Genomic DNA, 16,395 nt, shown 5'->3' with positions numbered 1-16,395 from the left:
GCAGAAATTCGTTCGATACGGATGATGGATACGAGTCCCCTGGTTCTAGCCTCTCGTGCGTGACCTGGGCCTTGGACCCCTCCCACCTTCTCACGGATACAGAACCGAGACTCTCGAAGAAGATCCTTACACAACCACATTGATATACCGCAGGCAATATCCGGAAATAAAGAGATATCCATGCGCTGTTGACCAGGCAAGTATGTCTCCAAGTGCACCGGCAATAACTCTAACTTCTCGAAGCTTGAGACCGACCGACACTTTCTGCAATCTCGAGCCATCATGGACTATCTTGGGAAGTTGATCCATGGACCGGCGAGGGACCCGAAAGTCATTCTTGATGTTGGTACCGGCGCTGGATGCTGGGCTATGGCAATTGGTATGCTCTTCTTGTTTGCCTAATCAGTGGCGCTCTAACTAACAAAGCTACCAGCTTATGCTTTCCCAGGAGCAAGAGTAAGGATATCGCAGATCTTGGTGGTACGTACTGAGCGGATACAGGTATACGGGATTGACAGAGTATGCATGCAGCCGGAATGGTCTGTACATGGAATCAGTTTAATCATCCAAGGCTAAATCTGTTATAGGGTCCCGCCCAACTGTGTCTTTATTTGGGAAGATGTGCCTCAATTAGATTGGCATGGATACCAGAACGCAGACCTGGTGCGAGTGGATAAGATATTTGGCGATATTCCAATATTGACGTCGATTCTTAAGGGCGCCTATGAGTAAGTCCATGGAAAACCGTAACAAGGTCACTGCTAACTTCATGTGTTCAGTTCCTGTGCACCAGGTGGCGTGGTAGAGATACATGACATTGGTGTGCGGCTTAAGGACCACAACGGAATGACCCCATTCCATCAGTACTATCGAAACCTGGAAGAAGCCTATCGACGAGATTACCGAGTCTTGGACACTACTGATGCATACCAGCAGAGATTGAAGGACAACGGATACCAGCAGGTGAAGTCTGTGTCTCGAGCGATACCATTAGGTGGCGCGCGAAATCAGGAGCAAGAAGAGGTTTATCAGACATGGCTAGCTGGTCTCGAGGCAATTTCTCTGCGATTGTTCTGCGAGCACCTTGATAAGAGCCCCGAGCAAGTAATCCTGGATATTGCCTCTGCACGCAGGTCGCTGCAGGAAGGAGGAATCGAAGGAGACCTTATCATGTTAGTACTGCCTTCCTCTTTTCTCGGCTAAGCTTACTGTGCAACAGCGAAATTGTTTACGGAGTGAAGCCAATCATGGAGTTACCTAGGAACGTGGCTGTCCATGGGTTGCTTTATACTGCGGCGGCCGCCGGACAGCTCAGGCCGGTCTAGACTTGCTCAGCCATGGACACGATGTGAATGCCAGAAATGAGTATGGGCAAGCTCCGCCACATGTAGCAGCCAAGCACGGCCATCCAGAAGCAGCAATAGTGCTTCTAGATAAGGATATTGATGTGAATGCTGTTGGCGATGGGGTCGGACTGCACTTCATTGGGCCACGAGGGAAAATAGGTTAGAGGTGGTACGAGTCCTGCTTTCTGACAGGCGTATTCTGTTTGATATCAAAGCTGACAGTGGGTAAACTCCGTTGACTGTTGCTATGAACTGGGGCTATCCAACGATTGCAATAATCCTCTCTGGCGCAAGGCTGGGGTCTGGTGACTGGCCAGGACATTAGACTTGGATTCTGCGCGTGTTAATTTACTGTTCTTCTTCAATTGGATTGTCTGAGCCTGATAACAATAAATGACGGTCACAGAGTTGAGCGAAGAATCCTTCCCATCATCCCATCATTTCTCCTAGCATCGAGGAACATACGCTTCAATTTATCTTGTAGTTCCTTTACCCTTTGGCAGTACCCACAATACATTTCGTTTAATATGGTCCTCAATCCGAACGGGACCCTGCACAGCCGTAGGGCCGGGGTACAGACCGTATTCGTCCAGCCCGAAAAACATTAAGGTCAGGAACGGATCATGGGTCCAGAGCTGGTTCGGCTGAAAGCTGAAGAGCACCCTTGCATGGAACGGCCTGATTCAACTGTCAATAATCTGACATTGGTTGCCTCCGGATGACCACTTATAAAGGCCGATTGTGAGCATAGACAATCAGGCGGTTAACGAACGTATAGAAGCAGCTCTATCCCTAGACTCTTGGCCCATGTTTGGCGAGGTGCGCTGGCCCTGACTCGCTTCCATGCACGATCCCCGTGTCTGAACGCCGAGGACTCATCGGTCCATCCGAATACCACCACCCTGGGGATCGTGTCGATCTTGCAGGTATGTTTCTAGCTTCCTTCGCCGCAGTACCTGACAAGTGGCGGGCCTGGACCTAGATTTGGGCCCATAGTGGGCTAGTATGCGAGATACTAAAGTAGCTTTAATGATCTGCAACGAGACCCCAAATTGTGCAAAGGTGTCAACACTGTTGACACCTTTACAATGCATTAGCGTCAACTCTAAAAGCACAGAAGTAGTACTGTACTATCGGGAAAATATACCGCTAAGCCAAAAAGGCGTCATGACTACCAGATTGGTCTTAGACAGTCATATTTCCAGGTTGACATGTACTTTTTGCCTTCGGTGTCTACATAACTGCCTTCCAACACAGGTTATAACCATGTTTCCAGGCATAGTAGTAGAGCTACTGGAGGATGGAGGAGGTCACAGCATGCACATTGTACCACTGATTGCTTGCAGATTATAACGAGAAATATAGTCAAAAGTATTATCCTGACAAGACACCCCAGAACAAGTCAGAAATTGAAATAGTTTTGAGTTTGTTCAAGACAGCATGAAGGAAATCGCTCATTCCTTCATGCTTTGCATTCAGATCCGCTACCTCCTTTTCCAGGGCAGCAAGTACCTGTTCCTGCCGTTTTACCAAGGTTTTCAGGTCTTCTATATACCTATCCTGTTCTATTTTCGAGTCCTCCAATTGCTTGATCCGAAAATGATGCTGCTCATACCGGGCCTCTTGCCGTTGAGCACCCTCACGCCATAGGTCAATGGATTTGGCCTGGCACGAAATAACTTCTTCGATGCATTCCGAAAATGTTCTTTTTTGCGTATCGATTGCTGGGACGAAATCACACTGTTGGCTTTCGCTGTGTTCCGGTGTCGGGAGTTGTCGGCTTTGAAGGTGCAGGGCTGGACCTGGAGCGGAGGGCGCGACAATGTAAGACAGAGTTGAATCCTTCCTAGCGGCTTCCTTGACGAGAATTAGTATGGGATTTTGCAATAGGAGGCAGGGAATCAGTGAACTTACGGACTGATGAGCTCTCGCTCTCTTATTCTGGTGAATCAGGCTGGCTGTTGTGCGGCCACGCTTTTGCGAGCTCATCCTCTCTATCCGCGGCAGCAATCAGTAAAGCTTCTTCCAACAGTAGTAATGGCAGTAATAAGGAGGGTTCGCTTACATGAACCAGGTGTTTGATTGAGACGAAAATTTGGCAAGGGGGAGAAGGTTAAGGACAAGGAAGACAGATTTACCAGCGCCGCTGCTGTCCTTATGTCCGTCACCCAGGGCTGCATAATGGGGCCAGACCCTTGGTCCTCACCGCTGCCTATGGCACGTACCTGTCAGAAAGCGTAAGCCTCGCTACGCTATTAAGCGAGCTACAGTCGAATATACCCAGGCTTAGAGAAACACCATCTGAACCAATGAAGGCTCCGATCCGTGACAGGCTGCTGTCAAGCCATTTTATTCCCAGAACGGAGTGGACACAAACTTAGCAATGGGTCTCGACTGTTGGTAGCCGAGAGATGATGTAGCCATAGCAGAACTGGCTGAGGTGGCCCGGGTGGCTGATCTCTAACATAAAAGGATGGGAATGCACCAGCTCGACAGGCCATCCTGTTTCGTCTGACCCCACAATGACCCCAATACCGACAGGAGTTCAAGAGCCAGCGCGATCTTCCATTACCTGGGTAGAACTTGCTATAGGTGCTTTGATTTCTTGGTCCCTATTCCTCGGTTTCTGCATCATCATGTATTTCCTCCTACCCTCAGGTCGAGTTCTTCCACTACCAGTTGCGCTTCTGTTTATTTATCGGTGTTTTGTTGAGCCGGCGTTTTTTCTCTGGAGACATTAAGACAAAAGGCCGAGAAATAAGCAACTCCTGGTAGGCACTGGTCATTCTCGATGATCTGGGATCTAGGAGTAACCGGATGTCTCAGCTCGAGCCTGCGCCAGCACCGTGTCCTATGCCTAACTCTCCTGTGCCCACTTATGCAAGCCGCCATCACACGCTATCTCAGGACAGAGTTCATCTTTTCAGGAGGAATAGCGATCGGCGTGGGAGCGTCAAGGAGTGCAGCAGGTATCAGTCAATCCTGCTAGTTTGATGAGCTTTCTCTCTTGTATCTTTGGGTGGGGGTAATTACTTCCGAGTTCAATCCAGTGTAGTCCATGACGTATAAAGATGCCAGCCTTGTCTCCAGATGCACCTACGTGGCACAGACAGTTTAAATCTGTTTCTCTACTTTATCGTCCTCCGTCAAGTCTATCTAAATGTTTTTCTTGAAAAGCATTTTGCAAGGTTGCTTTCGGTTTGAAGACAATGGGCAGCCACGGGAGCCTTCTAATGCTTCCGAGAATGTTGGCCTCCCCTACGCGAGTCCGATGTCCATGTTCAAAGTGCCTCGGGTGGAGAGTCCTGCTGTTGGAATAATCCAAGCCGAGCTTGAGCACGGGATTTCTTTCTTCAGTAACTTGAACGGCGTCTGCAACTACAATGGTCAGCTACAGTTGTCCTACACGATTCGCTATCAGAAGACAGCAAAGCCCGGTGCTATCTCCTGCCCGATTACCACCATTGACGCCTCTCAACTTCTCAAGGAGCAACGTGATCATCTTCGGACTCTACTTAGTATTGAGCGGAATAAGCTATCAGACCACTTGATAGATAATCTTTGCACACACGGAATAGTTAGAAAGAGGGAAGACATATTCAATGTTTTACCGAAAGACCGCTGAGCCAGAGACAACCTTGTTGGCTCCGGAAGTGCTCTTGTGTCTTTCGTGTTTTGGAACCATTCTTGTCACCATTTCTCCGGGTCTGCCATTCAATATGCGTTGAAAGGAATCTTTTACCATTCAGTCTGTGGTTCTTTTACCTACTTACACAATTGTAAATATCGAGGAACATACACTTCAATCTATCTTGTACTGCCTTTACCCTTTCTTTGCCTCCGAATGACCACTTACAAAGGTCGATTGTGAGCATAGGCAATCAGGCAGTTAACGAGCATATAGAAGCAGCTCTATCCCGAGACTCAGAAGTACCGGGTTGGCCATGTTTGGCGAGGTGCGCTGGCCTTGACTCGCTTCCATGCACGTATAAAAGTCCTCAAGGAGAGAAAGATCCCAGATCCCTGTCTTAAGTAGCGCAGCAGGATTCACGGTCTGTGTTGCCGGTGGTGTACGGAGCGGCCTAGAACAACTGTGGGGAGTGGGAGGCTGACATGGCACTCTGCCCAGCTTGCAAAGTGCATCTTAGGACCCATGCCTGCGCAAGGGGATACACTCTAACCATCTTGAGATTTTCTTTCCTTTTTTTTTTTTTTTTTTTTTTTTTTTTTTTTTTTTTTTTTTTTTTTTTTTTTTTTTTTTTTTTTTTTTTTTTTTCAGGTTTTCATTCCTCCCAGCCTATTCACGCTTATGCAAGCCTCATGAGCCTCGCTCAGTTGGTAGGCCCATGCCAAGTAGTCAAATCAAAAAGCAAGTCAAGGAAGAGCAAGGTCTAAAAATATAATAGTTGCTCAAGGGCTAGCAGTGGGCTTAAGAAGAGCTTCTCCCACATTCTCTTATCCTTTTACTTCTCTGAGTCAAGAAGACGCTCCCTCACTCTTCACTGCTTTCCGAATCTTACTTGATACACGCACTTTGTGAGTTCAAGTTCTCTCCAGTAAGTACCTTTCCCAGAGTAGGTTCACGCCAGTGCTCAGTCAGTATACAGACACCAGATACGGAAATACCAAGATGAGTGTCGAGCTCGAAGATGCTGAGAACCGTTTCGATAGTGGGCGTGAAATTCGAATCCTTATCTTCTGTCGCCAGACCGGCAAAGTCCTTCTTGATACAACTTCAACCGCCTTGAAGATACCCGGAGCCTCTGGACGAAGCAATAACTTGCTACAAGAGACGCTGGAAAGAATACTGCGGAGTGAACCACACGAGTCTGTACTCAAGGATACAGTAATCGACAGAGGGGTGGAATACTTCTTCATTGACGGATCAACTCTGGAGGAGAACGAAGGTTATTCGTGGACTCCCTTTTTGAAATCTACAACTGCATTGAAGAATGCGAGCGTCGAGTTCGAAGTGTTCTTCAAACTCCTCGATTTTCTGGGTTTTGACTGGCCTAAGGTTAGGGAGCTGTGATGTATAACGCTTCTATACGACCGAAATTTCGCATGATGAATTTTGGGTCCATGCCTGACGAGATCTACTCGGTTTCTGCATCATTATCTATCTCCTCCAACCCTCAGGTCGTGTTATTCCGCTACCAGCTGTGCTTCTGTTTACTTATCGGTGTTTTGTTGAGCCGGCGTTCTTTCTTAGGACGGAGCCGATTTTCCAGGAGAATGGGGATCAGCGTGGGAATGTCAAGAGGTGCAGCTGGTATCAGTCAATCCTACTAAGTTGGTGGCTTCCTGTTTGCGTGAGGATAATAATTTCCGAGTTCAATTCAGTGTAGTCCCATGACGTATAAAGATGCTGGCCTTGTCTCCAGATGCGTACCACTACGTGGCACAGACAGTTTAATCCGTTCTTCTACTTTATTGTTCTCCAGCAAGGCTCATCTGAATGATTTACCTGCTTCTGGTTCGAAGACAGCAGGCAGTCACAGGAGCCTTCTAACACATCTGAAGATGTTGGCCTCCCCTACACAAGTCCGGTATCCATGTCACTAATGCCTTGGGTTGAGAGTCCTACTGTTGAAATCATCGAAGCCGAGCGTGGACGCGGGATTTCTTTCTTTGGAGACTCCAACGGCATTCGCAACTTCGATGGTCAGCTACAGTTGTCCTACATAGTTTAGTGACAGCTGGGCCCGGTGCTGTCTCCTGCCCAGTAATCGACATTGGCGCCTCCCAACTTTTTGAGGGGCAGCGTGACCATCTTCGGACTACTTATTACTGTGCGGGATAAGCTTGCCAGACCAGTTGATAAAACTTCTTTGTAGGGAGAACATAGTTCAAAACTCGGGAAGCCATATTTGCTTTCCTAATATAAATGACTGAGCCAAAGACATCCTTCCTGGCCCAGGAATTGCTTGTGTGCCCTGTTGTTAAAGCCCTTCTCTGTTTCTCGTCAGAACTAGGTCTCCGGGTCCGCCGGTCAATGTACGTTGGAAGAGCTCAGTTCCATTCGGCCTGTATGCCTTTTACCTACTTTACGCACTTGTCAACTCAATTTTCCGCTGGAAGTCATGTGAATACGTCAATATATTCTTTACGCTCTTTTTAGCGACTTTTCGGCCACACAACTGCTTTAAGATAATCAGAATGGCGGATTCAGTCGAGCGCCATTAGATTAGATCTAGTCCTTTTCGGCTTTCTCGGCCATCTGCTAGCTGGTTACAAGTCGAGAACCAGAATGATCCTTCAGGCTGAGGTTTGATGGGTCAGCTGTACACCAGGAATTAAATGTAGATTAACAGGGCAGCTTCAACCCTCGTGGTATAAATGTTGAGTCTTTACGCTAGTCCCTTAGGGGTTGTCAGTTCTGAACCCGTTGCAAGAGAGGACAGTGTCAGATTTCGCAAGGTGCTCTCTGCTCCAGTATACTACCATAGGGTCGCTAATCTAGGAATAGGTTCTTTGTCAGATCCTGGCGCAAACGACTTTCAGAGCCGTGTCAGTCCGAATATTCTTCAGCTGATCTACAGGAAAAGCTCACTAAACTATCCGGGAATCTTCCGCAACGCTTTGGCAGCGCCATTATCAAAGTTCGCGAAGAGATACCGCTGCTTTTTGCACCTACATATCCGTTGGTTCTCACACATAGAGATCTCTGCGAGATGAATGTTCTCGTCGATCCAGACGCGGGCGGAATCACAGGAATCATAGATTGGGCGGAAGCAAAGATTTTGCCGTTCGGGATGTCGTTGTGGGGAGTTCTAAATATGCTTGGCTTTATGGACTCCCGGGGTTGGCATTACCACGGTAACTCTTCGGAACTTGAGACAGCGTTCTGGGAGAGATTTTACAAAGAAGTGGGGGAGGTCTCTAGTGAGAGCCAACGGGCCATAAGAGTTGCGGAAAGGGTAGGGTTGTTGCTTCGTTATGGGTTTACGTGGGACAATGGCGTACGTGAAAGGATTGTCACCGAGCAAGATTCTTCATTCAGGTACTTGGATGCCTTTTTGCATCGCTTGGAAGACTGAGCAGAACGATAGTGAATGACATTGTACACATGACATTTCCATATCAGAACCATCCGCAAAGATCTCGATTGCTTACGGATACTCGCAGCATCGCTATCGTATACGCGGCTTGGGGCATCAAGATTGAAATTGAGTGTACTGTAATGATTTGAAATGACAGCAATTCATAACCAGAGGATGACCACTTGCCATATTCCAGTCGAGTTAACCAGTTATGCGCCCACGCAGGGGTCAGACTCCTATACTTGCAGCAACATTGACCGTACATCAACACTACCGAAGAGTTCTGCGTCGAACCGAGGTGGGTTAGAAAATATGACCAACCTCGAACGACTCTCAAGGGAGATTTTCATGTCTTCGGCAATGCCTTCACGAAGCTGACGCATGGAAGGTTTTCGAAGGGCCATTTGAATGGAGGCGCGACGGTCCAGAGACAGCTATGAAAGTCTGCGCTTTTTAAAAGGTATGCATATACGCGATACCATTGCTATCCGACTAAATCGATTCGCGGAGAGCTCTGGTTCAATAATACTTCGTATTGGGGGGAAGACCCTGCTTTTGATCTTTTTTCTGTGTATCAGGGTGGTTAGCATCCGATAATTTATATGACGAGGATACACAAACCAAAATATTCCCGAAACTCATGACAAGCTTGACTTCGTAGTCGCAGTATGCTTGCTCACAAGCGCCCTTATATTCAAAGGTCATAGCAACATCAAAATCAACCCATACAGATTTTCGGTCTGATAAGTGTATTCAGAGTGTGCTGACGATGTGCGTGTTAGATCAATAAATTTAGAATAATAATAAAAATGTTGATTATAGCAATGGCTTCTTCCATGACCATGTAGTAGAAGGATGTGTGCATTCATATTCTCACGGGGTGGCGACAGATATTTATACACATTTACAAACGCCTACATTGAGCAATGGAGACTGTTTGGCTTCTTTATACAGTTATGGAAAGACCTCAACTCGACAAGACTCGTTGCGGTCGATGCTGCATTAGAGCCACCCGGCACTAACAAGCCCTGATCCCTACCGAGCGGGGTCATGTCCGCAAGCACCAGGGCCTGCAGCGTCAAACGACACTGGAACGCAGGAATACTCTCTTTTCCTAGCAGCTTGGGCGTCTCCGCCCATCCAGGCGCTTATGCCCACCCAGGCTCTACATCTCATCAAGTTGATATTTGGTGTTTGAGTACATGTTTTGTGATCATGTACTAGGCAGAGAGTTAAGAAGGATAAGATTAGTCGGCGGCAACCTAGTTCCTGGAGGGAAATGCTTTTTGTCCTTCCTCATGCAGCTCCGCTAGGGCGTCGCTTAAGGAAGTACGATCCTCAGGATTAGCCTTTGTTAGACAAAGAGCAACAAATCCCAACTTTTCAGCTGCACCACCGGTGCCGCATTTCGCCGCAAGTATTGAGAGTAATCTCCCATAGGCCCAACAGTCCGTAGCAACCCGTTCCTTGAATGATGCGTTGGTAGGAACCATTCCCATATTCTGTCGAACGGCCGTGTCCATTTCAGGTGACAGCCATTCCAGTCCATAACCCCCGGTCCCACTGATATCGATGAGGATAGCATTCTTCTGGGCGTCCAGGACGATATTCGACGGCTTGATGTCAAGGTGAGTTCGGTTGCTCAGGTGTAATGATTCTAGTGCTTTTCCGATCTGTAGGGCCCATTGCACCAGAAGATTATCGTTTGGGACTTCGTTTTTCTCAATGATTTGCTCTAGCGACCCTCCAGGGTAATACTCAGTAAGAAACCCCGTGATCACTGCCGGCATGTCTGTTAATGGGCAGGTCTTGTATGGGTTGGATGAGACAACCAGGCCGACTAGTTGTGCAATGTTCGGCTTTCCGCGAAATTGGGCAAGGGCATCGATCTCATCTAAGATATGTTCGGCATCGCCAGGAACATAAATAAGACGGTCAATTGTTTTGTAAGCGAACTTTCGATGCTCGACTAGGACTATGGACACCGCCGGAGCAATAACCTCAGCCACCTGAAGATGACTAGCCGCATATTGTGGTAGATCCAGGTGTCGATCGAGAGGCGGATATATAACTCTGTTTGGATCCTCCATAATTCTGTAGCACATCCTATGGGCAACCGCAATGAAATAATTCTCTGAGGTTTGGAATCCATCGCGAATTATTATCGAATTCTGGGTCTGCTCATTCAAGGTCAAAGCAACCTTTGTCACGGTATTGTCCAAAAGCTGTAGTCGGGCGAAGTCAATCGCTTTAATAAATTGCTGGAAAATAGACCGGCGTTTCAGATAGCCAAGTTCCAGCACTGGATTTGGCAAAGGCCAGTCCGCAACAACTCTAATCCACCATGAAGAGCCATTGTGGTGGAATACCACGGTCTGTGATGGATGATGACCGTTCGAGTCCCGAAACGATTTGAATTCCAGCCAGCGGGGGGAAGGGCAATTGGGCATACTGTTGAACAGAAAGAAAGATCAAAGTTTCTTTTCGCGGTGAAAACCGAAATCTGTTAAGGCGGGGAAGTGGAGGAGGTTAAATTGTCGGGCATGATCACGTGCTTGACCCCGTTTTCCCCAGTTCTGACTTGACGAGTCACAGACACTCTGTACACAGCGCGAGACAACGAAACTGCCCCACATGTAAATACTAGCGTGTCGGTCCTATTGTTATCGTCTTCGGGTGTCATTATCCACACTAGCTATGCCCAAGTTGGTGCGAAGTTTAGTCACCCATACTGGCGAACTCAGGGTCCAAGCTAGCTCGCCTCACCCTAGATGTTCACCCAGGCAGGTGGACAAAAAGGAGAGCATAAATGTGTGGCTTAATACTCATTTTTTAGATGGAATATCGCTTTTGTTCATTTTAAAAACAGTTGATTCATTTATCCGTCCCGATGAGTATCCAATCCTGGCGGGCAGGTGAGGGTGACCCGTGAGTGGCGTCCCAAGATTACTCACCAGCGGAGGATGGGGAGTCTAGACTCCTTCCTCGGCCCTGGAGTGTAAATTCCAAGTCCTAGCCTTGTGAGTGTTCATATTGCAACATGCCATCAAATAGGAATAACAGGAATAATTCGACATCCAAATTTCATTCAAGATCAACTAAAGAAACCTGCTGAGTCCGCCATCCGTTATTGCACCTGCGTTTTCGTTAAAGCATGAAGATGAACATTTGACTCACTGACTCACCTGGCCCTTCTCTTTTACCTCCTGCTTTTCCATCACAGCCTGGTTTGCCGCAGTTTGTTCCTGCTGTGGACTGAATGGTGGTCGTAGGCGGGTCACATATCATGCCCGCTTCCTCTGCTTTAGTACAAGGACCTCCCCACAGTTCAGCCGTGTAATGACCACATGTGTAGACGCGGTGCTGAACTTTACACATAGCGGGTGCTGATCGGGCTTGTGGCGGCAAAATAACGGTAATTCACTATGCGTCAGCAGGAATCGGACTGAATGTTGTCTGTATGTGCCGATATAGTCGACCCGGATCGTTGTTAATTATAAGGGTCGATGAATTACTTGGTTAAGAAGACAAAGTACTTGAGGTGCCTCAAGAAATTGAGAGGTTTCTCAAGCTCTTATATTTTTCAGGGCATGCAGCCCAGAAAGCACATTGGCCTTTTTTTGGCCGCAAAGACAGTACGCCTGGCTTTCGACCCTGCTCCTTAGTCCAACACATTGTGTAAGAGAGACTTAAGGGGTCAAAGCGGTCGGATCATGCTGTCATGCGCATTTTGACATGTTTGAAGGGACAGGCCAGTTTGTGCTTCGGCAGGGACTGAACTCGGAGCACTGATTTGCTCGCGTTAGATATGGCTGCATGAGCCCCTCCGGTTAGCATCCTCACGAACATCAACGATCTAATCTAATCGATTTTTCTAATTGGATATCACCTATTAGCCCCTAGACTTCATTTGATGATGAGGGGTAACACTGGTGGTCTAACCCCCTTGTCCCAGATAATTCCCTTCCCCATCCCAACGCAAGACTTATATGTCTCGCCGCGACCACCGCGACTGTTCCATTTCCAACATCGACAGTCAGCCAGGATATCGAAATGTCGGAGGCATTACTTCAATATCTCATTTCAAGTGATGCCCGATTGGGGACAGATATTTGGAATCTGCAGATTTCTGAAACTGACTTTTCCAACTTGTGTGCATCCATCTCAAAATTGCAAACGCAGCTTACGGTTCAGAAGGCGCTTCTGTCCAGCGAAAGGCTATTGAGAGAGCACCCAAGTGACCAGCTCCTGCCTAATCAACAAGCTATAAGGGTTAAGCACCTGCTCAAATTCGTATTCGAGAAGAATAATCGTGAGCCAACAAGAAAACGACGACTTCAGGAGCTAGACTGTTCGTCCTTGAAACTCTGCGGACTTTCGTACACTGTCAGGGAGATTACTGAGTTGGCGTCGGAAGCCTTCGAATTTCTTGTTAAAAATATAGCAAATTTTGTTGAAAGCAGGCAACTATCGCTCCATTTATGCAGAGATGATATCAACAAGGCCGTGCTGGGTGATTTTGATCCAGATGATGAAGAGTTGTTTGCAAGCTTCGTGACGAGTTCGTTGCACATTCTACCCGTTGTTAGCTGGTAGCTAACTATAAAAAAAGCTCACCTTGGGTTACGCCGCGCTTTACGCAAGCGTCTTGCCTTTTCTGATCAGTCACCAGACAAGGGACCTTTGCCAGAAGATTTACAGGAACAACCAGGCAACAAGGCCGCACGACCGCAGAAGCGTTTATGCTCAGAAGAATATTCTATGCATGATAGACAAGTCAGTAGTGCGAGAGGTAAAAGGCGCAGGCCTCAATTTGTGCATTATATGTCGCTGAACAGGCATGCAGAAATTCAGTTCATCTACTCGAACGCCCCAGTCCATCTGATTCCTGACCTAGGCGATCTGCTGGCAGAAGCTGTTAAAAGCAGCCACCAATGGAAAGTTGAGAGAGCTTTGGGAGAAACCACAACAGATTGCCTCACTGCTATAATCCCTAAAGATGCTACCCGGGACATCTCCATTACTCTGTGGGTAGGCGCGGAGGCGGGCCACCAACTGAATAACAAATTCAATCTTGTGCCGAAGTGGACATCCTTACCCACCCATGGAGAACTCTGACCCTATATCCTTTTGGAATACAGAATTTGCCGTATTCCGTCTCTTTATCCCACTCCCAAGCCGGTGGCGTGCCTTCTCGCGCTTCAGGGTCATATACTGTAATCAGAGAACCTCTAGCCGTTATCCAAATCTCTTTATCTGTTTTAGGGAATAAGTAGCTAGGCAGGTATTCTTCTTTTCCGCTCAATGCGAGTTCTCCGAGCTTTATAGTATAGCAATCAGCCAGTGTCTAGGAAAGCGGAACAGGTTGACTTACATTTGAAGTCATCATGTTGTCTGCTCTCGTTGCGGTGGGACAAAGCTCCCGGTGACAAGGCTGCAGTTCGGAGAAACCGGGTAGATATCAACTTTGAGAACAAGCGAGAAGAATTAGGAGTTCGTTATAGGCAGACAACGGTGGGATTGCAGAATAGCCACCCTGCTGTTCTGCGGACTGAGAGACTTGGCTTCTTTGGTGGAGCGGGGAGGCGATGATGGACCAGCCAACGTGAGGTCGCTTTTACTTGGTAATATTGTAGAAGGAGATGGGCTACCTTCTTTTGTCTGCGATGGCTGCTGGCTGCCTTTTTTTTCCCATAAAAGGTAGGCTTTACAGAATGCTGCTCCAGTGCACGACATTATCCGGCGGGGCAGGTCGATTACATCAGCTGCAACTGATTCGGGTTGGGCAGCAAAGTGTCTCAGCATCGACAAGAAAACCCGTGTGAAATGGAGACGTCCCATTTGTGGAGGGAGAATCCGGTGACAAACTAATGATAATCAAAACGCCATATTCTAGCTCAGTTCCTGGAGCTTCAGTATCTGAATCCGATAGGTCCTCGAAAGACTCGACATTCAAGCATAGCTTATTGAGGTTCACGCAACACGAAAGAAAATCCGGCAATTCATCTCCTAGAGGTCCGCAGATAACGTGTTCCCGCAATCCCACCAGCCTCTCATTAAGGAGAGATTGAATCTCTGGTAGGAAACCACAAACCATTTTACTGTGAATACTCGCTGCTAGGGTGAGCATTCGAAGTTAAACCATGGGGTTTGAAGATACTGCATGTGAAACAGTCCAGAAGGGAATCATCTCAGGTTTCCACATGCCAGTGAAAACCCGGCGTGGGCAGCATCTCAAATGGACCATTCTACTAAACACCAAAGTACGAATCAAGCTGATAGCGAATCCCAAGTTCGATCTTGCATATGTCGCTAAATTCAAATATCCCACAAGATTCTGACCTATAGAGACGGACAAATTGCTCGTCTTCATCGATATAATAATTACCCAAGCAATTGAGTAAGATCTGAAAGGCGAATTCAAAGGTGCATGTTTTGGCACCAAAGGCATGGGCTAAAGTCCCTAGCCAACGCCCTATGATGTATGGATCAGACTCGAGGACTCTCTCGACCAACTTGTCTTGCATATCTCTGAAGCTTGAGAAGCCTTCGGTATAAGTCTGTGAGCCTAGAAGTCGTCCAATCTCCCGGTTTAGTAATGTTTCGACCGAGACGCTATGTTCCGCATATTCCCGAGGAATTTCCCAGACAAACAAGTACTCATGCTTGAACACCTCAGGTTTTTCATGATGCCTCCGCAGCGCAAGCCGCTGAGCATGATGGGGAATGTTGTTGTTTTCACCACCGGGCACTCGAATGATGGCAATCCAGATTGTTCCTGGGGCTTCGTCGGAGAGGTAATATTTCGCTAAAGCGCCGTGCAGAGCTTCAAGGGGACGATTTATGACTGAAACCAACGCAGTAGGTTGTCTATTTTCTCGTATCTGATGACTGTCGAATTCATAAAGGAGATCCGCGTCAGATAGTGCCGGATGACCATCGTGGTACCGACTAGATCTCAGCCGGCCAGCACTTGTTTCGGAATAGCAGCGAAAGAATAATCGGGACTGCGCGTGGTCCAGATGGTTTCCTACTTAAGAGACCAATCAGAAAAGGTGTAAGGTACCGTCATTGCCTGAGGTTCTAGCGACTACTAAGTAAGAAGACAAGTCGATGAACAGTCTGAATGAACCAGTAGGAAGCGTGTATCTGATGCAAATGAATACAGGAATGAATCGCTGAAGACCCTGAGGGGGTCTTCGCGAGGGCCTATATAAATAGTGACTCGGCGGTGAAACGGAGGGGACCTCCGTGGAAGCAAGCTCCGGCGGAGGAGGCCTCCGCGGTGGTCAGTTCCACTGCCTGATTAGGCAGAGGGGAGGCTTTTTCCAAGGCAACTTAGGAAGGAGAAATTAGATCTGTTTTTATCTAGTTCCATTAATTCACATGGCTTGGCTGTGAAGTTCAAAGCACTAGATGACTTAGCCTGGGGAAATGGAAAATAGTAAAAAAAAGAACCCCACTTAATAAAGGCATCAACAGGATATACAAAAGGAATGTCTTGCTACACATAAGGTTGATAGTCTTCATGCGTCATATTGGTTCCCTATTCAATTAGTATGCCCTACACAGGATTACGAGCATGCCTCCTGCCATTAACATACTTTCTAACATCCCTCTTGAAAGACTTTCCAGTATGAGCGGAGCAGTGTTGGCCTTTACCATAGAGTCTGCCAGGTGGACCGTTGCTTGCAGTAGCAGTGGTTCAGGGCTCAGGTTCAATGAAAAAAGAGCCTTCAAGAATGCCGGTTGCCCGAGAGTGAGAAACAGAAGTCTGTTCCGTGATATCCGTGGGGACTGCACACCGGGCGCTAGTCACGCTGTTAATGGCATTTGTTGCGGTGGACAGTGTCGTGGTAGCTTCAGCAGAAGGCATGGTTGACAAGGCCACGGTTGTGACGGAGGTAGTGGGAGATGTAGCACTGTTGCTCCCGCTATCACTGCTACCAGCAGTGTATAGTGCAGGCCCGGGAATGACATAAGAGCTAAGTGCATTCCAGATATTA

General features: G+C 47.6%; 3 protein-coding genes across 3 annotated transcripts; 2 read left to right on the top strand and 1 right to left on the bottom strand.

Moving 5' to 3' along the window:
* Positions 1-282: 282 nt before the first annotated feature.
* Positions 283-1,325, top strand: BDW70DRAFT_165040 (S-adenosyl-L-methionine-dependent methyltransferase; the record flags this gene model as incomplete). Its single annotated transcript, XM_073741635.1, has 6 exons — positions 283-379; positions 434-456; positions 502-539; positions 588-728; positions 780-1,172; positions 1,220-1,325. The coding sequence occupies 6 exons, from the start codon at positions 283-285 to the stop codon at positions 1,323-1,325; spliced, it is 798 nt and encodes a 265-aa protein (XP_073590678.1).
* A 7,948-nt stretch (positions 1,326-9,273) lies between these two features.
* Positions 9,274-11,043, bottom strand: BDW70DRAFT_145766 (putative serine-threonine protein kinase). Its single transcript, XM_073738476.1, has one exon. The coding sequence runs from the start codon at positions 10,837-10,839 to the stop codon at positions 9,652-9,654; it is 1,188 nt and encodes a 395-aa protein (XP_073590677.1). The 5' UTR covers positions 10,840-11,043; the 3' UTR covers positions 9,274-9,651.
* A 1,293-nt stretch (positions 11,044-12,336) lies between these two features.
* On the top strand, positions 12,337-13,739 carry BDW70DRAFT_33765 (uncharacterized protein). Its single transcript, XM_073743792.1, has 2 exons — positions 12,337-12,950; positions 13,002-13,739. The coding sequence occupies exons 1-2, from the start codon at positions 12,443-12,445 to the stop codon at positions 13,505-13,507; spliced, it is 1,014 nt and encodes a 337-aa protein (XP_073590676.1). The 5' UTR covers positions 12,337-12,442; the 3' UTR covers positions 13,508-13,739.
* The last annotated feature ends 2,656 nt before the right edge of the window (positions 13,740-16,395 follow it).

The sequence above is a fragment of the Aspergillus foveolatus genome (genome assembly GCF_047715535.1).
Source record: "Aspergillus foveolatus strain CBS 279.81 unplaced genomic scaffold BDW70scaffold_182, whole genome shotgun sequence".
Taxonomy (NCBI): domain Eukaryota; kingdom Fungi; phylum Ascomycota; class Eurotiomycetes; order Eurotiales; family Aspergillaceae; genus Aspergillus; species Aspergillus foveolatus.
The sequence above is the reverse complement of the archived record's forward strand: the minus strand, read 5'-3'. Positions and strand labels throughout refer to the sequence as shown.

Excerpts from the sequence above, each read along its gene's own strand:
- BDW70DRAFT_145766 (XM_073738476.1), bottom strand. The coding sequence starts at position 10,839 with ATGCCCAATTGCCCTTCCCCCCGCTGGCTGGAATTCAAATCGTTTCGG.
- BDW70DRAFT_33765 (XM_073743792.1), top strand. The coding sequence starts at position 12,443 with ATGTCGGAGGCATTACTTCAATATCTCATTTCAAGTGATGCCCGATTG. Across the intron at positions 12,951-13,001 it reads GTTTGCAAGCTTCGTGACGA|CTCACCTTGGGTTACGCCGC; the intron begins GTTCGTTGCACA and ends CTATAAAAAAAG.